The sequence below is a fragment of the Pteronotus mesoamericanus genome, unplaced genomic scaffold (genome assembly GCF_021234165.1).
Source record: "Pteronotus mesoamericanus isolate MK-2021 breed Mesoamerican mustached bat unplaced genomic scaffold, CSHL_Meso_final contig_702, whole genome shotgun sequence".
NCBI classification, from domain to species: Eukaryota; Metazoa; Chordata; class Mammalia; order Chiroptera; family Mormoopidae; genus Pteronotus; species Pteronotus mesoamericanus.
In genome coordinates this window covers 308,066-332,174 of record NW_026555239.1, presented here as the reverse complement: position 1 = coordinate 332,174, position 24,109 = coordinate 308,066, and the positions used below count along the sequence as shown (strand labels likewise).

Below are 24,109 nucleotides of genomic sequence, written 5' to 3'. Positions count from 1 at the left end.
TCCTTAAAGTTATTGGTGTTTCCTGTCCTCGGAAGCGCCAGCCACATGTCGAGGGCACTTTGCTTCGAGACGTGATCCAGCTGAGCACAATGAATGAGACACCTTTTCCGCTTTTGAAAGAGCATTTTGCTCGGGCTCAGGTCAATGGCAATGCATTTGTCAGAGGAGGGCCTTAGCTTTCGAAGCGAGGCATCTGAAAATCAAGCCCCACTCAGCCATTTTCCATTCAGGCTTTCTCCTGAAGGCCGCCTGAGGGGCACAGCTGGTGTCCTGGCTTCCAGCTGCCTGGGTTCAGATCTGGCAAGTTACAGAATCTCTTCTGCCTCAGTTTCCTGGGTGTAACACACCTTTTATGAGTGTTTTGAGGGTCAAATACAATGATTACCTAAAAAACTTGGTGAGGCTCCTGGCGCTCAGTGGGTGCTGGGTGGACATAGCAGTGGCGTGGGGTATAAGGTGACAGGAGCGAGCTCCTTCCCATTGGTCACTTGATTAGGAACGCGTTAGGGACGTGCTGGGTCAGAGGGAACGCTTGGAGGGACATTTTGTTTTGGAGGCAGCCTTGCAGGTCCAGAGGCTCAGATGGGGAGGTGGAAATGCCATTTGACTTGACCCCTACTTTCATCCAGTCTTTTCTCTCGCAGTAATTGAGCGCCTACAGTGTGCAGGCCCCCTGCCTAACGCTGTTTGGGAGTCTGAGGAAGGAAGACATGTGCCAGCTGTCAGGCGACCCCTCCCATCTCTTCTTTCTGGGTCTTGGCTTTCCCATATTCCCCACAATTGCACTTTTTGTCTTCGATGGGCATCTCTGAGCTTCAGGGCGGCTCAGACAGGAAAACCCTGCCAACCGTGAAGCGTGGTGGGGAAGCGCGCGTGCGCTGTGCTGAGTGGTGCAGGAAGGAGGTCCGCAGCGGTCAGCTAAGCTTGGTGCCCTGAGCAGACCTGTGTTCTCAGCCCGTCCCGCCAGGGCGGTGGACTGGGGGAGACATCCGCTGCATGGGAGGGTGTCGCTGTCCTGTGCCTGTTGTTCCGATCATGGGACGTCCTGTCGTAAGCAGCCCGGGCTCGTGAAGCCAGGTTTCCAGCTGGAGCAGCTCTGCGTGTGCTCCCAGAGTCCCCACGTGGCCAGTCCTGTGAGGTCAGCTTCCTGGCCTGGCTGCCTGTGGATCCTGTCACGCAGCTCTCGAGCAGCTGCCCTGCCCCTCTGGCCAGGCTTCTTCAAGTAGGAAGCAGAGGCTTTCCGAGTTCCCCCGTTTGCAGTGTGAATGAGCTCTGCTGGCGGTAGAGAAGGCTGAACTTTCTGGACCAAAGCTCAGGCCGCTGCTGGTACCCAGCAGCATCCTGATCGTTTCCCTGGCCGAGGGTCGAGCACCCCCTGAGCCTTTCCGCTGTGGTGACGCTGCTCAGAGTGGGTGTGTGGTCTGTTACCACCTCCAAGGGGGTTAAGAGGGGAGGGGGCGGGCGTGCCTCAGAGGTACTGGCCAGTGGGCTCCCATTTGGCACATTCACTAGTTCCCACTCATTCACTCACCAAACGTTTGTTAAATAGCCACTCTAGGCAGGTGCTTAGATAAACAAGAGGGGGCAGGTGGGCAGCCCAAACCCACAGATACACCCTCGTCATTGCAGGGTAAGGGCTGCAGTGGGGGGTGTGCACTGGGCGGTGGGGGTACAGAGGAAGGAGCACAGACAGGGGCTGAGAGCAGGGGGGGACACAGGTATGGTCCTTAGAGGAGGTGGCGCAGGAACCGAGTCTTCAAGGACAAGAAGGGGTTGTGCGTTGGTCCAGCAGTCCTTTATTGAGAGCATCCTCTGAGACATGGCAGACCTGGGGCGGGGAGAGGGAGAGTGGGCGTGAGGGGACACCAAGCCCAAGCTGGCACGCTCCGGGAGGTTTCGGAGTGCAGTGCAGGTGGCGGGCTGCTGGGGAGGGGCGCTCACACCCTTCCCCCAGAAGGTGGTGGGGAGCCCCTGGGCAGGCGGTCTGATTTGCATAGACGGGGTGTAGGATGGGTGGGGTGGACCTGGCTCTCACCGTGTGCATGTACAGAAAGGGCAGTGGTGTCGCAGGAGGGGCCGATCTAGTGGCCCGAGTGTCCCCAGGGGCAGCTGGACCTTGAAGGAGGAGCGGAGGCTCTGGCAGGGATGGGGAGGGCGCTCCGGGGAGGACAGGCCGGGAAGTGGGCCCTTTCACTCCGGGAGAGCTGTTCACTCCTGGTGGCTTTGCACTTCCTCTCTTGCCTGAGATCTGTCAGAGTCCTTCAGGGGTTCATGGCCAAGGAGGAACCAAGCATCTGGGGGCTGAGTTTCCCCTGCCCTGTGCCCCCCGCCCCCGCCTCTGTGCACTTCCCGAGCTTGTCTCCTTGTCGGGAATGAGGCAGGCTGTGCTGAGGGCTGGCGTCACGGATGCTGGCCAGATGGCTTCGTAGTGACCAGTGTTCATGTTGACAGCAGCGGTGACGGTAGCCCTTCTCTGTGCCACCTGGACCCAGTGAAAATGCTTGTTTCCAGATGGGTCACGCGGGCCCCTGTCCCTGTGCCTTTCTACACATTCTCATAGGCTCTGGCTGCTGGGAAGACCTCTACCCCGTCCCCAACTTCACGGCACAGCTCACAAGTCACCTTCTCCAGCCATTCTTCCCAACACTCCCCCCGCAAGGGACTGTGTACTTTTTGCGACAAGAACTGGGCTTGGGTCCCCCTGTGACTAATCATTTTATAATGAGCCCAACTAGCCACTTCTGGGGAATTCACCTAAGATTCTACCTGTTGGCTCCAATTGCTCCCTGGTCCCAGGGAGGATTTTGTAGGGTTTTGGTTTTTTTTTTTTCCTTTTCTTTCTTTTTTTCTTCTTCTTTTTGTGTGTGTGTGTGTGTGTGGACATCAACATGTCCTATTTATTTATTTATTTAAATACATTTTTAAAAGATTTTATTTATCTTCAGAGAGAGGGGAAGGGAGGAAGAAAGAAACGGAGAGAAACATCAACGTGCAGGAGAAACATCAGTTGCCTCTCACGTGCCCCCCGCCGGGGACCTGGCCTGCAGCCGAGGCATGTGCCCTGACGGGGAATGGAACCAGCAACTGTTCTGTTTGCAGGCCGACACTCAATCCGCTGAGCCACACCAGCCAGGGCCAACATGTCCTTTTTAAATTGCCCTTTGAACACCTACAATGTAAGACCTCTTCGGGCCTCAGTTTCTGTATCTCTGAAATGGGGATAGTCCTGCCAGGGACACCCCCAACAGCAGCCAGTGTAATTCTTCCCCGAAGGATCCGAGCAGGCAAGCCGGGCCTCTGACAGGGGTGGGGCAGCAACACTAAGGAGAACCGGCCAAAAATATCCAGCCACACTTTAAGGGACACAAACGTGATGGCCTGGAGATTGCGTGGAGCAGAGAGAGCTGTCTCCGTCACCGTCACCACAGAGGCAGTTTGTGTCTAACTGCTTGTGGCATTTGAGAGGCTGCTTGAAGCAGCGTCAAGTGCCCAGCAGCCTTTGGTCCCTGTCAGAGGACACTGTGTCACCTAGGTGCAGAGAACGAGCCCAGGTGAGGGTACGGAACAGCTGTCAGTAAGTGAAAGCGTGTTGGCACGGTGGGGAGGTCAAATGACAAGCAGCTGTGAGAGGGACAGCCCGTGCAGAGGAGTCAGCTGGACAGGACCTTACAGGTTCCAATGGCGGCCGGCCGGCTCCCCAGCCCAGCGTCCTCCCCGACAGCTGCGCTGGAAAAAAACCTGGGCTCTGAGGTCAGAGGTGGGGCGCGGGGAGGGAGGATGGAAACCAGGCATGCTCAGTCTGCTCCCCATGTGCCGCTTTCCAGGTTGGCCTGTTAGCATTGTTCTAGGATGTGGCCCCGCGGTTTTCATTTCCCTTCTTCCACCTCGTGATAACAGTGGCCACTGTTTGTGTGCCCAAGGCGCCCTGGACACTTTCCCTACATTGTGTCATTTCATCCTCTCGCCCAGCCTGGGAGGCGGGAAGAGAGCCAGGTTGTCCTTGCAGTGGCCAGGCTGCTGTCAGTGTGTGAGAGGACGCCGGCGCGGGTGCGCCTCCCCCCAGCAGTGTCTTCCTTCCATCCAGCTGGGCCCCCCGCGGCTCTGCCCCTGAACCCCGGGCGGCTTCCCGGTGCTGGATGCCGCTGACTTCCCCACTTCCTGCGGCCCTGCTCCCAGCGCAGCCAGCCTGCCCTCTGGGGAGCCACCGTGTTTCTCACCCCCTGGCCCTCCGCCTCCCCAGCTGCATGCCCCGGGGGCTCGGTTGTACTCCTTCTTTGTTTAAAAAAAATAATCATTTTCCATACCTTTTGTAAAATAGGGAAAAGGAAAAAAACTTGCCCATAAACACAACACCCTTATCTCCTCTTAGGATTTTGAGGTTTTTCATCAGCCTCTATGTGTCTCTCTCTTTTTTTTTTTTTTGCTGTACATGCTTCTTACTCCTGTACACTTATGTAAATTATGTTTTAACACGCTTCCTGTGGGCCAAGCGTAGGTTAGGAGTGAATTTGCAGAGGTGTAGCACCCGCCTTGGAGAAGCTCAGACCCCGGAGCCAGTTTCGGGGCTCCACGGGGCTCCTGTCCTCCCTCCTCCACCCACCAGCTGTGGGACCTGCGGCGTGTGACTTTGCCTCTCTCTTCTTTGATTTTCTCACGTGTAAAATGAGGAGACCACGGGTAACAGCGGTGTGGGGCGGTGGTGCAGATGAAATGGTTAATGCATGTCAGCTGCTGGGACAGGGCCCAAGCCCAGGAAGGGGCCCTGAGTGTTTGCTGTGAGTAGTGTTAGGAATCGTCCAGCCTGGCAGGAGGATCAAAGGCGAGGAAGGACGTTCCGATAGACACATCAGCGCAGGCAGGCCAGGGGGTGGGGACCAGTGCTGCTGCCTGGCACCCTGCGGGGCTGGGAGCTGACAGGGTGGGGCTGCGGGCGAGAAGCTGCGTGGGAGGCAGGGCTCCGCAGGCCGTACTTGTAGCTTGTGAGCGGCACGGGGCGCATCACGGACTCCGTGCCACCGAGCCCGTCACAGATGCCACGTGCTTTTCCTGAGTTGTTACCACCTTCACCATCACAGGTTTTAATGACCACACGTCTCAAGGGTAAATGTTTTATAATTTACAGTTGTCCCAATATGGGGTATTGAAGTTGCTTCCATTTCTGTGTCAAAACAAAAATCATGAGTGTGCACTGATATGCATGCCTGTCTTCCATTTTGGGGGTTCTTCTCCTGGGACCAATGCCCACACTTTCCTTTGGGGTCCCTCTCCTCTTCCCTGGCTGTGGGGAGGGGTGCAGGCACCCCAGCTCCCTTGTCCGTAACAGTTCTCGACGCAGAAGAAGGAACTTGACACAGGTCTAAGCATTCTCACAAGTGTTCTCATCCCATCCTTACAACACACGAGAGATGAGCACCATTCTCATTTTAAAGAAGAACCGAGGCTCACAGTCTGCCCACACTGCATGTTACTGCTAATCAGACAAGGAAGGAACATCGCAGTGCCTCAGCGATGTCAAAGCTCTGCAGTTGCGCTTCTGGAAGCCTCAGTTTCCTTGTCTGTGAAGGGACCCAAGTAAAGAGGGCCAAAATTTGTTGAATATTTACTATCTGCTAGGTTCTATTAGGCACTATTGTGCTCCCCATGTTACAGATGAGGAACCTGAGCTGCACAGAGGTTAAGTAACTTGCCCAAGGTCACACAGCTGGCAGATGGTAAGGCCGGGATTTAAACACAGTTTTGCTCCAGAGCAGTACTGCATGCTCAGTGCATCAGCCTCCTGTGTCTTTGTGAGAGTTAAATGAGACAGTGCTGTGACGTCCTTTCCTCAGGACCTACTACCTAGCAAGTGCTCAATAAACTCCTCTGATGTAATCGTCATTGTTGACTTGTAGTCCCTGTTTAGATGATTACATGCAGCCTCCTGTTGTCCTTTCTGACCTAAAGTTGATCCTCTCCTCAACACGTGGCCCAGCGCACCCTGACTTGCATGATCGGCTCTCAGTGTCTGATATGCTTTTTCGGTGGGTGATGTTCTGGCACAGAGGCAGAGGGCAGCCTCTAACTAATTGTCATTTGACTTTGGTAACACTGACCTAGGAAGGCAGAGTGCTTTCTGGGAGCCCGGGAAGTAACAAGACATCTAACGCTGTCTTCCAACCTGGGGATAATTTCCAGAGCAGACACTGTGACCCTATGAGTATGAAACGGAAAATTCCCACCCAAACCCTCATTCACTTTTTCTGAGTCCTTTCCTTCCTGTCCACTTCCGAGGAGCCCGGTTTGGTGGTCCCTCCGAGCGCCTTGGGGAACCAGGGCTGCAGGTGTTGGAGGTTTTAGACAAGCGGTTACAGTTCCTAACCCTGGGGAATGCAAGACGGTTCTGGTCCCTTTGTCATTTCTAGTAGAGAGGGGACACTGGCTTTGTTTGTGGAACTGAGATGACCCATGTTGAACTCTTCGAGCACCAGAAAGTTGCCTCTCCACCTTCCATAGGCAGGGGGCTTTTTTTGATCAGTATAGCTCCCCACTATGGGTAAGGAAACTGAGTCTCTGCTGGGAAGCAGGGCCTGGGAGCAGGACACCCTGGTCTCCTCTGTGCAGCGGCGGCTCTGTGATTCCCACAAGGCCTTCCTACTTCCCCTTCCCCCCGTGCCGTTTCCCTCTCTCCCCTCCTTGTCAGTTCCCCAGGCCCAGGACCCGAAACCACACTGGCGGGGAGCCGCTGCACTTGATGAGGTGGGCGTGGGGGACCGAGCCTAGCTGACCAGAGGCCCTGTTTTCTTCCAGACTAAGGCTGCAGGCAGTGGGCCCCCCACCGGTCCCGTGGAAGATGCAGTTCTTCGGCCGCCTCGTCAGTACCCTCAGTAGCGTCACCAACTTGTTCACTAATCCGTTCCGGGTGAAGGAGGTGGCGGTGGCCGACTACGCCTCGAGTGGCCGGGTTCGGGAGGAAGGGCAGCTGATTCTGTTCCAGAACGCTTCCAGTCGCACCTGGGACTGCATCCTGGTCGACCCTAGGGACTCGCAGAGTGGATTCCGGTGGGTGACGAGCAGCTACGACGCACACCTTTCCTTTGATTCCTCCCGGGTCTCAGACTAGAGGTCCCCTGGCTTTGGGTCTTCATTTGAGGGGTCAGGAGAAAGGTGGGAGAGAGGTCTGCTCTTTAGTGGAGGGAGGGGCTTCCTAGACTCCATTCCTTCTGGCCCATGGGGTCCTGGGAGCAGGGGCGTGGGGATAGAAGACTGGGCTGTTCCCTGCTGTGGGTGCGACCCACGCAGACAGACAGGAGGAAGGGCGGGGAAGCTGAGGAGGGTCAGCCGGCCAGGACCAGGGGTCACCTGCAGCCCTCATCTTTAACCTCGTCTTGCAGGGGCCAGCCAGGTTTTGTTCAGGAGAGCCTGTCAGGGGTAGACAGCTGTCACTTCCCAGGGCACACTGGGTTTGTCATGGGCCAGAAGGAAGGGGTCAGCAGCCAGCTGTCGAGCTGTTGGGAAAAGGGGAGAGGAGTGTCCAAGGACCCAAAATGCAGGGTCCAGGGGAGCCTGGGATCCTGCAGGCTGGTGTTGAGCTGGGCGTGGATTGATAGCCTCTCTTCCACTTATTCATACCTCTGGTTTTCCCGTCCTCCATCCACCTAGTTGACTGGTCCCGAGCACCTCCATCGTCTCTGGAGTCCCGGGCCCTGGGCCAGGCCCAGTTTCTGCTGGGAGATGGAGAACGTGCTCTGTGCTTTCAAGATCATGCAATCCTGGGGGGAGGTCACCTGCCAACCAGGCAGTGCCATGTGGGGTGGAGCCCACGGAGCAGTGGGGACACAGAGGGCAACCCCTTCCTGGCGGGCTGCTCTGTGGGGAAGAATGAGTGGGAGCGTGTGTGCAGAGCACAGCGGATAGGTCGTTCCAGACCAGCAGCGGCAGTGGCGGGGTTGGGGGACCAGCAGGCAGGCAGCTCTGGCTGGGCCCCAGGTGCACCTAGGGCTCTGGGGGAAAGTGATGCTGGAGGGAGCTCCAGGGGATCATTCTGGGTGAGGAGGCATGTCAGCAAGAGTCTCAGAAAGTGGCACCTGGGGGTCAAGGTCCTGCCACAGGAAGGAGAGGAAGGCCCCAGCCAATCAGGTGGGAATTCAGGGCCTGGCTCCACAGGCAAACTGAGGCAGAGGCAGCCACAGTGGGCAGCTGGGCAGAGAGCACCGCTCCGTGGCCAGCCCAGGCTCCCGTTCTAACGCAGCAGGACGAGTCCAAGCTCTGGCTGCGGCTGAGCCTGCTGCTCCAGAACGTGCAGCTGACGGGGCCATGGGGCCGTGCGTGGAGGGCCGCTCATCCTTACTTTCGAGGTGCCCTGCCCTGGGGGCTTCCCACCGTCCACATGCAAATCATCACCAAGTCCTATGAGTTGTAAATGCCCCTCTACAGGATTCCAGAGTTGCCTCAGGAAGCTTGAGCCCCACTGTGGGCCGACTTTCACCTCAGGTGGTGAAACCCTTTGCCAACAGTTTAACTACACCTGTCCTGTTACCGCCCTTGGTTGGGCGGCACCTGGCGGTTGACAGCGCTTTCACGTGCGGTGAGTTAGCACACCCTCCCGTGGCCCGAGAGGGAAACGAGGAAGGCAGCACCCCCTCGTATGGATGAGAAGACGGGGGCTCAGGGATGAGCCATGATTCATCGAGCGTTGCACAGGAAGCAGCAAAGAAGCAGAATCTTTGCGTCATCTGGTTCCTGATCCATTTTCTTTCAGTGCAGCTGGGACGCACTACTGGGTGGGGTTTCAAGCTAAGCTATCTCTTCTTGGAATTCCTGGCATTCCTCGCTCAGCTCCGGCGGCTCTTTGCTCTTCCCTCTGACCTGCCCGCGTCAGCAGATGGCATCACCACGAATCTGAATCTACGGGGTTGTACAAGCCAGACGCCCCGGCGTGAGCGGATCCCTCCGGCTCCCTCAGCCCCAGATCTGGGTCCTTACCAGGTTCCGTCGCTTCTCCTCCCGTGTACGTCCTGAGTCTGCCTCTCCTCCAGCGGCTACACTTAGGTTCGGCCTGAGTCATAGGAAGCCCAGCATGATAGTGGATCAACGGGGGGGATTTTAGCTTTCTCCTAAGTGACAGCCTGGCAGAAAGGGCTGGTGTAGCAGCTCTGCTGCTTGGAGGCCTCAGGGACTGAGGCTCCTGCCCTGTTGCTCCGCCCTTGTGTCGCCCTCATTCTCTAGAACACCTTGTGGTCCCAGGTGGCCACACTAGATCCAGCCATCACAGCCAGCTTTCCAGCCAACAGAAAGGCAGGAGGGCACTCTCCTCTTTAGGGACGCTTCTTAGAAAGTTATGCCCGTGCCTTCCACTGAAATGCCTTTGGCCAGGGCTTAGTTGCATGCACGCAACCACGCAAGGCCACAGCTACCTGCAGGGGAGGCTGCATTCCAGCCACATTCCCATCCGAAATCAGGGGTCCTGCACCTCTCCGCTTTGCTGCTGGCTCTCTGCAGGCTGTGGTCGCTGTGTGCGCAGACTCCCGCTGCTCCCCGCCTCCCAGCTGTTGTCCTGCCTGCTGTCTTGCTCCCCTCCCATCCTCTGCAAGCTGCTGTCAGAATGACCTTCGAGGGCAAATCTGATTACTCACCCCCCTGATGGACTCTTCAAGGGCTTCTGTTTCCTTACATATCAGCTGATGAGAATGGCCTGAAAGGGCCCCCCCTGGGGCCTTGCCTCTCCCTCTGGTCCGATCTCTGGCTGCCCTGTGCTCCCAGTCTTTTCCCAGACTCTTACCTCTGCCTAGAATGCTTGTCCTTCTTTGCTGGCCTCACTTCTACTTGCCCTTCCTTGGCCTTCACGCTAGAGCAGGTGCTACTGCTGTGCGTCCCCAGAGCACCCAATCCCTGCGCGAGGCAGACTGCCTTCCCGGCGACCACAGACCCCGTGAGGGTAGGCGCCGGGTCTGTCCCGCTCATCCTGGTGTGACTCTCAGCGCCCAGCAGGGTGGTGCCTGGCCCGTGTCAGGCTTGTGAGACGAGCGTGATACACTCATTCAGCTTGAACGGTGTTTGCCGAGGGCCCCTGTGTGCCAGGCCCTTTGCCAGGGCTGGCAGGGAGCCTGGTGGATTCAGGGCCCTCGAGGGGGTGAGCTGGGAAGTGTGAATGGAGACTGGAGAGTAGGGTGCCGGAGGGGCGGTCGTTATGAGGAGTTGCCGAAATGGCGGTGCCCAGGCCTGGGCTGTGCCTGGGAGTGGGGGCTGCGGCGAGGCGGGCGCAGGGCGTTGTGCCAGGAGCCCGGGGGCCTCCCCACTGCTCCGACCCTGCAGTCTGTAGAGAAGAGGGTCAGTATACAAGATGTCCTCCTAGGGGCTGAGGCTTTAAATGTCTCCTCCTCCTTTACTTGCCTGGAGGGCTTTGAACTGTCCCTAAGCACTTAAGCAAGGTGACAGAGGTAGACACAAAGGCCCTGCTTCCAGCCTTGCGGAAGGTGGAGGAGTTCCTGTTCCGCAGCTGCGGTTGGGTGGCACGCATAGCTTCAGGGGGAGGAAGGGAATCAGGATCCTCGGGATCCCCAGGTTTGGTTGCCTAAGGCCTGTGAGTCCTTTCCGCAGTGCCCCTGCTGGGCGGAGAAGTTGGACCCTGGCTGCTACAGGTGGCCATGCTGCCATAGTATCTGTGGTTTGTTGGTGCATCCAACAGTGAGAGTGAACTCCCTTTATCCCCACAATAGCCCCAGGAGGGGGGGTGTTACTGATCTGTCTCACAGAGAAGGAAACACAGCTCAAAGAAACTAAGTTACTTGCCCAAGGTCACATAGCTGGTCAGTCGCAGAGTGGGATTCAGGCCCAGGCATTCTGGCTCCAGAGCCCACCTCCTCCTTCTTTGTCGCCAGAGCCGCCTGGCAGTGTGAGGAACCGGGTGGGGCTCAGCTCACCTGGGCCCCTCCTGGGCCTAACCCCCGCACCCCGCTTGACTTGTGGTCCAGGGCCCTGGCTCTCCTGCTGCGAGCCCCGGGTTGCTCGCTTGTATTCAGTTACATTGCTGTGTACATTACGATAATGTCCACGCTTGTGTTCCTGGTACTGATTAATCATTGACTGCAGACATTTACTGTGACATATGCTATTGATGAAACCTGCCAGCTCTCACTGGTATCTCAGCAGAAGCAGGGCCGCACTTCAAGGAGTGTGCAACATGTGATCTTTGCTTCTCAAACGGGGGCCAGTTTTTCAGGCCCTCCATACATCTGTGCTGGGATGGTATGAAACTGCTTGTCAGGACACCTCAGATCGGCTGAGTGGCCCGTGTCCGGGGCACATCCCCTGTGATTCGCTTGCTCTCCCGCTTATCCAGTCCCCGGCCCATCTTCACTGAGCAGAGTGGAATCGGGCAGGTCCCTGCCTTCCGCGAGCAAGGCAGTAGCCAGCGAAGGTGGATGTGTGCCCGGTATTGAATAGGATAAATGATCTCATGGGCCCGTGTAAACCTTGTGATGCTCCCTGGGCAGAGCTCACTCCTTGACATTCCTTCCTTTGCCTTTGCTTTTCCCTCTGCTAAGAATGCTCTTCCCCCCACTCTTTTGCCTGGCTTATCGTCCCTGCTCTGTGAGCCTGTCCTCCCCTCCGCACGGTCCCTACTTCGGTCGGCCCCTCTTGCCTTTGACTGGCACATGTTTGTGTGCACACCTGTCTCCCTCAGTAGACTGCAGCGCTCCTGAGACAGGACCTGGGTCTGCGTCATTTCTCCTGAGGCCCAAAGTAGTGCCGGCCCCCAGTAGGTGCTCAGTAAGTATTTGTTGACTGGATGCATGAGTCCGTGACCCCCGGAGGTAAAAGGGGGCCTGACGGGGGCATTGAGAAAAGGCCTCTCTGGGAGAGCGGGGTTAGAGGTGGACCTTAAAGGGTGAACAAGATTGCACCAGGAGAAGGTGTGTGAGGCGGATGCTGCAGGGCAAGAGCAGGGAGGAAGGCGTGAGGAGGAGCACCTGGACACCCTTGTGTTCAGCTTTGAAACTAGAGTTAGGAACCCCTCTAGCCTCATGCTTCTTCACCATTTTTTGTTCTAGGACCCTCTGGAGAATTCCAGGGGAGCCCCCTTCTTCCCCCAAATTTACATCCACACATTTGCCATTTGCACGCAGTTTCACGGAGTTCGCAGACCCCCTGAAGCTTATCCACCAAGGCAGAGGCTTCCCAGACTGGTGCCGGGTGCCTTTATCTGGGGCTCAGTCTGGGGATAGAGGGGAAAGGCACAGCCCCATGCATCCTCTGGACCTTCAGCCTTTTCTCTGCACCTTCCTTTCCCCTCCTTGTGCCGGCCCAAACCTGGCCCTCCCTGAGGTCACTGCTTCCTTCCTCTTGTGTCAGTTCGGTATGTTGTGCTCGCAAGGAATTTGTCCGTTTTAAGTTCTCACATTCGTCAGCATAAAGTTGTTCCTTATATCCCGTTTTCTTTTCCTTTTAATACCTGAAATAGCTAAAGAGTTGGTGCTTTATGTTTTCTCTATTTCTTGTTCAGGTTTGTGAGGGGTTTATTGCTTTTTTTAAAGTGTTTTTAAAGAACCGACATTTGGCTTTGTTCCAAATGCTGCGTACATGTACTAATGCCATTTTCCCGTCCGTTGGCTGTTTTATTAGTGTTGTAGCAGTTATTGTAGAGATTACAGTCGTATTGGTACTTTGGCATTTACCTGATGGTGCAGAACCCTTTGAACACTTCGGTTCCATTTGTCCATCTCACTAACCTTTTGTGATATTTTGTGACATATCTTAATTTTAATTAAATATATGTGTAAATATTTATATCTGTGTCTATCTACCTACCAGCAAACATCACTGTTGTTATAAACAGGCAGTTTATATCTGCCCACACATTGACCTTTTCATCGTTCTTTCCTCCTTCCTGCGTTATCTTGCTCCTGTCTGTAAGAGTTTTCTTTCCACCTAAAGAACTCCCTTTAGTAATTCTAGTACAAGCTGCAGACAGTGAATCCTCTCAGTTTTTGTCTGGAAAATGAATGTATTTAACTTTTATTTTAAAAATATAACTTTATTAAATAGAATTTTAGGCTGATAGTTATATCTTTTTTTTTTTTTTTAACACACCCTTGTGTCAAGCGCTGACTTTCAATACATCGCAGCGAGGGAGCTACTCTGCTACGTACAAAACCCCGACCCAAAAGCAGGTCATTTACAAATGGTTTAGTGCCAGGTTCCCCTTGAACGTGCTGTGCATGAAGGGCAAGGGAGCGGCCCCTATTTCATCTTTTTAAAGATGTAGTTCAATTGTCTTCTCACTTCCATTGCTTCGGTCAGCAGTTAACTGTCAGTCTTATTGCTTATTTAGAGATATGTCTTTTTTCTCTGTCTGCTTTTAACATGTTCTCTTTGTCTTTTATTTTCTATTTTTACTCTTATATGCCCAGTGGTTATTGTCTTTGTATTTGTCCTTCATGGGGTTGGCAGAGCTTCATGAATCTGTATCTTGATTCTTTTATCAGTTTTGAAATATTATCCATCAGTATTTTTATTGCTTCTGTTCTGTTCCCTTGTTGCCCTCCTGGAATTCCAGTTATACCTATGTTAAACCTTTATACTATTACCCATATGTCTCTTAATCTTTTAAAATGTATTATACATCTTTTTTTCTCTTTTGCCTTTAGTTGGGATATATTTTACCATCTTATTTACTAATCATTTTTTGTGTGTCCAGTCTGCTGTTAGACTGATCTGTTGAATTCTTAATTTCAGTTGTTATATTTTTCAGTCCAAAAATGCCCAACTGATTCTTTTTTACATATATTTTATCCTTTATTTTCTTGTATACATCAAATTTTTAAAAGTTCCTGTTTGGTAGCTCTAGTATCTGGATCACCTGTGGTTTCTGTTTCTCGTGTCTAATTTTTCCTCTTGGACCTCTTTCGTCATTCGGTCCTGGTTTTTGACATGCTGGTAATTTTTGTGTGCATGCCGGATAATGTGTAAAAATTATGGAGGGCAGCCCCAAGTGGTGTGGCTCAGTGGATTGAGTGCCGACCTGTGAACCAAAGAGTCGCTGGTTCGATTCCCAGTTGGGGCACATGCCTGGGTTGCGGGCCAAGTCCCCAGTAGGGGATGCACAAGAAGCAACCACCCGTTGATGTTTCTCTCCCTCTCTCCCTCCTTTCCCTTCTCTCTAAAAATGAATAAATAAATTCTTTTTAAAAAAATTATAGAGAACAGGGGCCACCAAGCTGCAGCATGGATGGGATTCACGTCCATGACTAGAGCTGCCGGCCAAGGTGAACTTGCTGGAGCAGGCAGGCGATCCCAAGGCTTTCAATAGGAGACTCACTGAATATATTCATTGTTTGCCACTGGACGTTGAAGAATAGGTTGTCGCGTGGTGTGTGGGGGGAGTGCCACGCTCCAGAATCTGAGGGTCACCTACCGTCTGGGGCCAGCTGAGATGGGACCAGGGACTCTGAATTCCACAGAGCCCATCCCAGGGGTGTCACGGATGGGGGCAATAAACATGAGTCTTCACAAACACTTCGCTGTTTGCCAGGAGAGGGAACATGGCACATCCCCCTGGTGCAGAAGGCCCAGAGCCCCTTTGTTCAAAGGCTTTTATTGAAAAGGTTATCAATGGAGCTTGGTAACAGAAATGCACAGGCTATCTCATTACATCAGTATGTTAATGTTTACAGAGAATAGGTGATGTTTTGAAGAAAATAAATGGCAGGAACACACCTATTTTACTGGGAGGAGACTAGTAAACAAGAGAGATGACTAAACATGAGGGTGTAGTAAACACAAGAGCGCCCAAGGGTATAGGGTCAGGGTCTGTGGATAATGTAAATTTCCTTCTCAGCATGAGCTGGCTAGAGCTTCTGAGGGAAAAGCAAAGCACACTTTAAAGAATTTTCTTTTAGGCCTGATTTCCCTGGGAACCATCAGATCTGGTTTAGGGCTGTCTCCAGTATTGTTTCGAGCCTGAGCCAGGCCGGGGGAGGGAGCCGCCAAGAGACAAGGAGACTTCTTTCGGATAGAATGAGGACTCTGGCCATGTCCAAGCTGAGCTGAGGGGTGCGGGCCTTTTTGCCGTTTCTCCATGTCCCCCAATTTCTTGACTGCTTCCCATACCGGTCGATGTCTGGCTTAGGTTGTTATCTCTGCATGAGAAAACTTACCCATCATCAACAAGCGACCATCACAAGACCAAGCAGAGAGGCAGAAGCTATGCCCCTGCTGGGGGGACAGGTTATGTCTCCTCAGGGGCCTGTTTCTCAAAGGCCTCCCTGATTATTTCCAGCCTTGGAGCCCTCCCGCCTGTCGGTGGGGTTACAGTGCCTGAAACCAGACAGGGCGTTTCCCAACAATAGGTGTATGGATTCTAGTCAAGATGGCGGCATAGGTGAACACAGCTCCCCATCTCGCACAACCACATCAAAATTACAACTAAAATATAGAACAATCATCACTTGGAACCATCAGAAATTGACTTGAATGGAAGTCTGACAACTATGGAATTAAATAAACCACATCTATCCAGACTGGTAAGAGGGGTAGAGACGAGGAATGGGCTGGTCTCGTGCCCGTGTGTGGTGGATAAAAATTCGGGAAGGATATCTCAGGAAGAAGGAGTTCCAGCCCCACACCAGACCTCCCAGCCCAGGGTTCCAGTGCCAGGAAGATAAATCCCCGTAACTTCTGGCTGCAAAAACCAGCTAAGTCGATGGGAGAAACTTCCGGAATCCCAAGCAGTTATTCCCTCTTAAAGAACCAACACATGGACTTACTGAGGCTCACTCCCTCTGAGTTCCAGCACTGGGATAGCAGCTTGAAAGGCACCAGTGGCACACAGGGAGGAACTGAAGTTTCTGGCATCAAGGTGGGAGCTGGGGGACAGCTTTCTCCCAGACAGAAAGGTGGGGAGAGGCCATTGACCCTTTTCAGAGCCCCTCTCCCCAGAGCCACAGAGTCTGCGGGCTGGAGCCATATCTGAGACTCGATCAGCCTAGCTAACACTGTTTGCCTTGCGCTGGAGATCCCCTGAGACTCCATTCCACCCAACTTATGGACCCACCCATATGAATGACGGTCTTGGCTCATGCCTCACAACTTCCTAAATCCTATCAAACAAACAACAGCCAGCTTCAGTGAGCCCCCAGCCACCATACTTCTTAGTCAGTGGCCCTAGGCCCGGTACTAGCAGCTGCCAGCCTAGATTTACAGCATGGCTTCACCTGGGAATCTCCAAGCCCAGCACAAGTGGCAGCCATCTCAGATTGCTTTATAGCTTATGCAGAGTGGACCCGGCCAGAACACAGGTTGGGGCTGGCTTGGGCCCACAACACTCGGGAAACCCCAGAGCCTGTGCACCCACTGGAGCACCACCACCCTGCCCGTGAACAGCTGATTCTCCACAGAGGAACGAGGTTGGTGGTCAGTGGTCACAACCAGTCCTTACAGCTGACTGACCTGGGTAAATCCCTCCCATTGACCTGCCAATAGCAACCAAGGCTCAACTACAAGAGGAGGGTGTACTCAGTCCACATGAAGGGCACACCTTGAGTACCCAGCTTGAGTGGTAAGGGAGGTTGTGCCCCTGGACCCTACAGGACACCTACTACATTAGACCATGCTACCAAGACATGGAGTCAAAGCAGCTCTACTTAATATATAGAAACAAACACAGGGAGGCTGTTAAAATGAGACAAGGAAACATGGCCCAGCAGAAAGAACAGATTAAAACTCCAGTAAAAGAAGTACACAAAATGGAGAAAAGCTATCTATCAGATTCAGAATTCAAAACACCAGTTATAAGGATGCTCAAGGACCTGAGTGAGGACCTCAACAGCATAAAAAAGATCCAGTCAGAAATGAATTGAAATGAACAGTTTACAGGGCAACAGCAATACAGTGGATGAAGCCAAGAGTTAAATCAGTGATTTGGAACATAAGCAATAAACCAATCAAAACAACAAGAATAAAAAAGAATACAAAAATACGAGGACAGTGTAAACAGCCTCTGGGACAACTTTAAGCATTCCAACATTCACATGATGGGGTGCCAGAAGGAGAAGAGAAAGAACAAGAAAATTAGAAATCTGTTTGAAAAAATAATGACAAGCTTCCCTAATTTGGTGAAGAAAGTAGAAACGCAAGTCCAAGACAGTCCAAGACAAGATGGATGCAAAAAGGCCCACTTCAAGATACACCATAATTAAAATGCCAAAGGTTAAAGATAAAGAGAGAATCTTAAAAGCAGCAAGAGAAAAGCAGTTACCTATAGGGGAGTTCCCCTAAGACTGTCAGCTGATTTCTCAAAAGAAACTTCGCAGGCTAGAAGGGTTTGGCAAGAAACGTTCAAAAAACAAAGCTATCATTTAGAATCAAAGGGCAGATAAAAAGCTCCCCAGACAAAAAACTAAAGGAGTTCATCCTCACCACACCATTATTACATGGTTTAAGGTAGTAGTGTTAAATGTTAACATTATTACATGTTAAAGGGACTTATTTAAGAAAAAGAAGATCAAAACTATAAACAATAAAATGACAATAAATACATATCTATCAACAATTGAATCTAAAAAACAAACTAAGCAAAGAAGAACAGAGACAGAATCATGGATACAGAGAGTGTTTTGATAGTTGCCAGATGGAAGGGGAGTGAGGGGATTAAGAAGTACAAATAGGCAGTTACAGAACAGCCACAAGGATGTAAGGTACAGTATAGGAAGTGAAGTAGCCAAAGAATTTCTACACATGACCGTGGACATGAACAGTGAATGGTGTAGGGACTGCCTGAGGGAGTGGGGGTGCTGGGTGGAGGGGGGCAAAGGGGGAAAATCATGACAGCTGTAAGAGCATAATCAATAAAATATAATTCAAAAAAGTAAGAAACTAAAAAAGTATTATAGAGACTGGATGGCATTGTCTTCCTTCAAAAGATTTAGTTAAAGCTGCATTTCAGGCTTCGTTGGTGTTGGTCTGTCTTGAGCTTCCCCTCTCACTCCTAGGTCATAACCTTTACTATTAGGGGGCAGCAGTTTCTACATTTCAGCTGAAGGCTTTGGTTTTACCCGGGTCCTTCTACCTTGTTGGGCCTTGACCTCCAATCTCTATTTCCCTAGTACCAAAAAACTGACAAATTTCTGCCGAGCCTTGTATCTTCCCAGCTGATGTTTCCTATTTGGCTTCTTGACACCTTGCACTGCATAGCTTATGAGAGAAGATTGCCTGCAGAATTGTGGGCTCACCGCTCTATGGTCTTAGATTCTGGCCATCTGGGGAACTCTAAAGGCCGGCCTCTCTCTGCCCCGCCCTGAAAGGATGCCGGCGGCACCGGGCCGCCGTTCTGTGCTGAGCCTCTACGGCCTGCACCCGGACGCCACGGTGCCGCGAGGAGCACCGTGGGGCTTACCCCGGGTTTTCCTCTAAAACCCTGGCCCTCTGTGCCTGCCTGCCTTGGCTTTTCTCCAGTGCCTTCAAATAGTTGTTTGAATTTAGTCCCGCCTTTGTGTTTTTCAGCGGGAAGGCTTGTCCGGTGCAAACCTCTTTGTCGGAGCCAGGGTAGGGAGGTTTGTCCCACAAACTTGATATGTAATATTCACATTGTCATTGAGTCAAGAGATTTCCTGAATTTCACCTTGACTTCCTGTTGCAACCATAGATAGTTTATATGTATCTTACTTAATTTTCAAACATATAGGAAATTTTTAGTTATCCTTTTGTTACTGATTTCTCACTTAATTGAATCGTGGTTGGAGAATATAGTCTAAATATTTTCACGTCTTTGAAATTTGTTCAGAGTTGCTTTATGGCCCAGCCTAGGTCCAATATTTAAAGTTTTTGTATGAGTGTGCTTGCAAAGAATGTGTTTTCTATACTTGGCGGGAATAGTGTTCTTTTTTTTTAAACATGTCTATAGGTTGAGTTTACTAATTGTTCTACATCCAATAGGGTTTTTTTTTGTCTGCTGTTTAAATAAGTAGTAGAATATATTAAACTAGCTCAGTGTGATTGTGGATTTATCTAGTTCTTTTAATTCTGCCAAGTTTAACTTTATTTTGGAGTTTTATTATTAGGTACATATTAATTTATAATTGTCATATTTTCCTAGTGAATTGAAATAGTTGCCATCATGAACTGTTTCTTTGTTTCCAGTAATGTTTTTAACCTTAAACTCTATTTTGTCTAGCATTAATATAGCTTTACCAGCTTTCTTTTTGTATTCATATAATATATTTCCTTTTGTTTTTAATCTGTAAAGAATATGTCGTTTTATCCTATTAACCCTCTTATACTTATTTGGAACATTTGGTCTATTTATACTTAATATAATTCTGATATATTTGAGTTTAAATCTACCATCTTATTGTTAGTTTTCTTTTTTTTGTTCCACCTATTTTATTTTCTTTATTCCTTTCTTTTTTGTCTCTTCATTTATTTTTATTTGTTTAATTAACTTTATTGAGATATAATTTACGAAAAACAAAATTTACCAATTTTAAGTGTACCATCCAGTGAATGTATACTCACATAACCATCACCACCATCAAGATATAGAACACTTCTGTTCCCCAAATTCCTTTCATGCTCCTGTATAATAATTAGTCCCCTGTACTTACCCCAGGCCCTGGCAAACACTGATCTTCTTCCTGTCACTATAGTTTTACCTTTTAATCATACAGCATGTAGTCGTAGGAGTCTGACTTTTTTTTTCTACTTGCCATAATGCTTTTGCAATTCATGACTGGGTGCTTTCTTATTATTTCATTTCCCCTCTGTGGTAGCTTGGAAAGGATACACTCTATTATTATCTTTGAGTGATAACTGTTGGGAGACAGTTCTCTCTGGGTCTTGCGGGTGTCTGTGCACCTCGCTGGCAGTCGCTGATTACCTTTGCTCCAGGCTGCCTTTGCAAGGATGTTTGTCTGTCCACAGCTTTGGAAGACAGAGATAGGGCCTCTAGGGCAGAGGGTGGGTTTGCTTACTCTCCTGAGTCTTCCTCCAGAGCACAGCTTCCACAGATTTGCTTATTGACAATTATAAAAGATTCAAGTTCCCTGCACTCAGGGTTTTTCTCTTCTAATGCAACATGAGCAGGTGTCACCTGACCCTCTTCATGTCACCCTGCGAGAACTGGATCCCAGGGAATTGGCACCGATGCTGATACTCTGGCTGCTGCTATTGCTGTGAGTAATAAATTGCCCTTTGTCTTTGATCCAGGAATCTTATGTCTCCTGCCAGCATCCATGAAACTGTGTCAGGCTAACTTGTTAGTTTGCAACTAGGGCAAAATCTGAAACCCTTCACAGTTCTTGATAGAACTCTAGAGATTGTAACACACATCCTTGGCCCTACTGAAGTATAATTGGTACTCTGGAATCTTCCAGAACCATAATCAGGTCTTAGAACCTTTTAACTGCATTTTCCCCCTCCAGGCCTCTATACCATATACTGTTTTTTTAATTAATACTTTTATTTTAAACCCAACAAGACATTATACTATCAGTATTCATTTAGATTTGTCCACACATTTACCGTGTTTTTGGTAGTTCATGTTTTTTCTGTATCTTTATATTTGATCATCCATCTCGGACTAGGTTCCTTCTATTTGATTAAAATACTTTTATATTTCCTTTTGTTTAGTTCTACTAATGACAGTCAGTTTCCCTCTCTCTTTTTGACTAGTGAAATGTTTTCATTTCAGCTTCTTGCTTGTAGGGAGTTTTTTGCTGGGTATAGAGTTCTCTTTGGTATTTACTTATTTATTTTTTTAGCTCTTTAAGGATGTGATTCCATGATCTCTGACTTCCATTGTTGACACTCCAGCTGTCAGTATAAATGGTTGTCCTTTGAAGATGACCTTTTCCCCTCTGCTATCGTTCATATTTTCTCTTTGGATTTTGTTTTCAGCAGTTGTAATGGTGCACATGTGTCAGTTATGGCTGGGTTATAATATGTGCGCCAGTATGTGCCATTCTTTGTTATTGCTGTGTAACAAACTACCCCAAAACTTGGTGCTTGAGAATGACATCAGTCATTTAGCTCACAAATCCGTGATTTGGGTGGAGCTCAGGGAGAAAGGCTCACTGCTGTTCCATATGACATTAGCTCGTGTCAGGTGGCTTCACTGCAAGATCCATTCTTTGAATGACTCACTCGCAACTGGCAAGTTGGTATGGACTGTTGGCTGGAAGTTTGTCCAGGACTAAATGTCCAGGCCCAACAATCATTTCCATGGGCACGTCAGGTTCCCTATGGATGACGTCTGGATCCCAAGAGTAAAGAGATAGAAGCTTCCAAACCCTTAAGGCCTTGGTCCCGAAACTAGGACAGTATCTCATCTGTCATATTCTGTTGGGAAAGCAATTACTGAGCCAAAGTAAAGAGTAAAGGGATGAGCCCTGGCTGGTGTGGCTCAGTGGATTGAGCACCGGCCTGTGAACCAAAGGGTAACCGGTTTGATTCCCAGTCAGGACATATGCCTGGGTTGCAGGCCAGGTCCCCAGTAGAGGGTGTGCATGATGCAACCACACATTGATGTTTCTCTCCCTCTTTCTCCTTTTCCCTTCTCTAAAAAAAAAAAATTTTAAAGACCTTCCTTTAAAAAAAAAAAAAAGGGTAAAGGCATGTAAATTCCCTCCTAAGCGGAAAAGTTTCAGAGAATTCCAGGCCGTGTTTTAGAACGCCTACGAGGTCCTTAAATGTGGATTTCTTTCCCTCTCTGTATCCTTTCCCCACTTCCTCTTCTTCTCTTCTTTTTGGTGGAGGAGGGCTCAGAAGGTATTTTAAATCAATGGTTTCATCAGTTTTGGTAAGTTCACCATTATTAACTCTTCACATACAGCTTCTGTCCAGTCCTTTTTCTGTTCTGTTTTTTGACTGTACTTATATGTATGTTAGATCTTTTCATTACATATTCTATGCCTTTTATCTACTTTCCTGTATTCTACCAGCCTTTGTCTCTCCATGCTTTATTTTGTTCACTCTCTTCGACCTATTTCCTGTTCACTCTTCAGCATTTTCTAATTTGTCATTATACCTGTCCATTTTCATCATTTTGACAATTCTGTTTTTTAATTCTGTAATTTCCACTTGGTTATATTTTTTTATAGTTTAAAGTTCTTTGCCAAAATTGCAAATCTTCTATTTTATCCTGAAATATTATCACAGTTATTTTAAAGCCTGTGTCAGGTAACTTTAATACTTGCAGTCCCTCCCTTACACGCCGATTTCTGTTGGTTTTCTTCTGTGCTGACGCGCCCCTCACGGGCCAGGTGAGGTCTGATTGTGTTCTGGACTTGGGATTTGCAACAGTACTTGTAGAATCATTCGAAGTCTAGTTCTATGTTTCCTTCGTGTTTGCTCTCCCAGGTACCTGGGAACACACTCACTTGGGAAAACCCCAGTCCACTTTCTGGAGCTGAGATTATCTGGGGCTGAGCCGCAGTCCTCGGGAGGGTCTGTTTGCTTGTGGCCCGCCCTTAATTCCTGGCGTGAAAACTTTTGGGATCCCAACCCATGGGAAGAGGCAGTCATCGGGGCTCTCTCCTTGTAGACCCCTGGCCTCCGGTCCCTGTCCCCTGAGCCTGTGAGGTTGTTCCTGCCACTGCTTGTCCCTCCAGCCTCTTGAGTGACAGGAGCCAAAACACCAGGCTCACTTCCTGCGCTCCCGTAGTGCCTGGCTGCGCATCACTGTCTGACCAGGTGTCCTGCACTGCACACAGGTGCTTTCTATATTTTGTCCGTATTCCTGGTTGTCTCCCGCCGGTGGCCTGCGCTGCATTCCCTAATCTGCCTGGAGCGGGAGTGGACGTCCTCAGAGAGGCCCCATTTCCTTTTGGGTCATCCCGTCAGCGTTCAAAGCCAGATCCCACACTCCGCGTTAGCTGCCTTTGTTCACCCCTCTGCAGAAAACTCCGTGTGGTCTGTATGTGCTGCCTCCAACTCCTCACCTGCCCTTCCTTCTGAAACCCATCCTCATCAGGCTTCAGCTCCCACGCTCTACCCAAAGTACTCTTGCCCAGGTCATGTGTGCCTCAGCGATGCCACAGCCAGGGACAAGTTCTAGTTGTCATTCTGTGTGATGTGGCAGCAGCATTGAGGTGAGCACTCCGATGTGGAGAGGTTGGTGACGTGAAGCAAAAACCGGCCGAGGAAAGCGAGGAACGGCCCCCTTCCCTGCTTTGTTTTCTCTGTCGCACTTCTTACCGCATAGTCCGTCTCACCCGCTTCTTTTTTTTGATTTTTCCCTCGCGCGTTTTGCTGGCCTCCACCAGGAGAACAGGCTCCCGAGGGGAGGGCACGTCGGCTGTCTCGTTCCTTCGCTCACCTCCACTTAGAACGGTGTCGTGTGCAGGGCGGGCCCTCACTTGGTGCTTGCTCAGCGGTTGCCCGCTCTGCTCTCGGGAAGCACGGGCTGGCCCTGCCCTGCCACCGGGTCGGCGGGCCGGCTGCGGTGCGTGTAGAGGTGCGTGGGGAAGAACCCGCTGTGCTGAAATCCCGGTCAGAACCCCAAGCAGCCGTCATCCACACGTAATTATTTCAGTTTTTAAAGTGTCTCTACGTTATGGTCTGGGCTGATCCTGATAGCGCCTCTGTGAGGCAGGCGGGACAGACGCGGCCAGTCTAGCGTTTCAGGGGGCTCCCAGGGGAACGAGCAGCCCCATGTCCACACAGCAGCCTCCGCAGGGGGCCCTGGGCTCCAACTTGCTTTAAAAATGAACAAAGCTTTTTTCCCTGATTATAAAAATAATATTAACTCCTTGTAGGAAATTTAGAAACTACAGAAGTGGATAAGGGAGAACATTGACATTTATATACTACTGTGCCCATTTTGACATATTTCCTTTCTTAAAAAGACATATTTCCTGTTTTTTCTAAAAATATAGTTTAGATCATATATCATACAAAATTTGTATCCTGCTTTTGAATTTAACATTACAAAATAACTTTTCCCTGTTTTTAAATTAAATTCCTTTTTTAAAATTTTTAAAAATATATTTATTTTCAGAGAGTGGGGCAGGGAGAGAGAAAGGGAGAAAAACATTGATGTGAGAGAGAAACAGTGATCAGTTGCCTCTCGTATGTACCCTGACTAGAGACCGAACCCACAACCCAGGAATTTGCCTTGACCGGGAATCGAACTGGCGAG

The 24,109-nt window shown here is 50.4% G+C and overlaps 1 protein-coding gene across 1 annotated transcript in view; it reads left to right on the top strand.

Annotated features, from left to right (window-relative positions):
* Positions 1–24,109, top strand: part of PLA2G6 (phospholipase A2 group VI) — a 52,034-nt gene that overhangs the window by 2,751 nt on the left and 25,174 nt on the right. The window contains exon 2 of the mRNA XM_054582370.1: positions 6,787–7,038. Coding sequence (XP_054438345.1) covers positions 6,830–7,038 — 209 coding nt within the window. The 5' untranslated portion in view covers positions 6,787–6,829. The remainder of the gene's footprint in view (positions 1–6,786; positions 7,039–24,109) is intronic.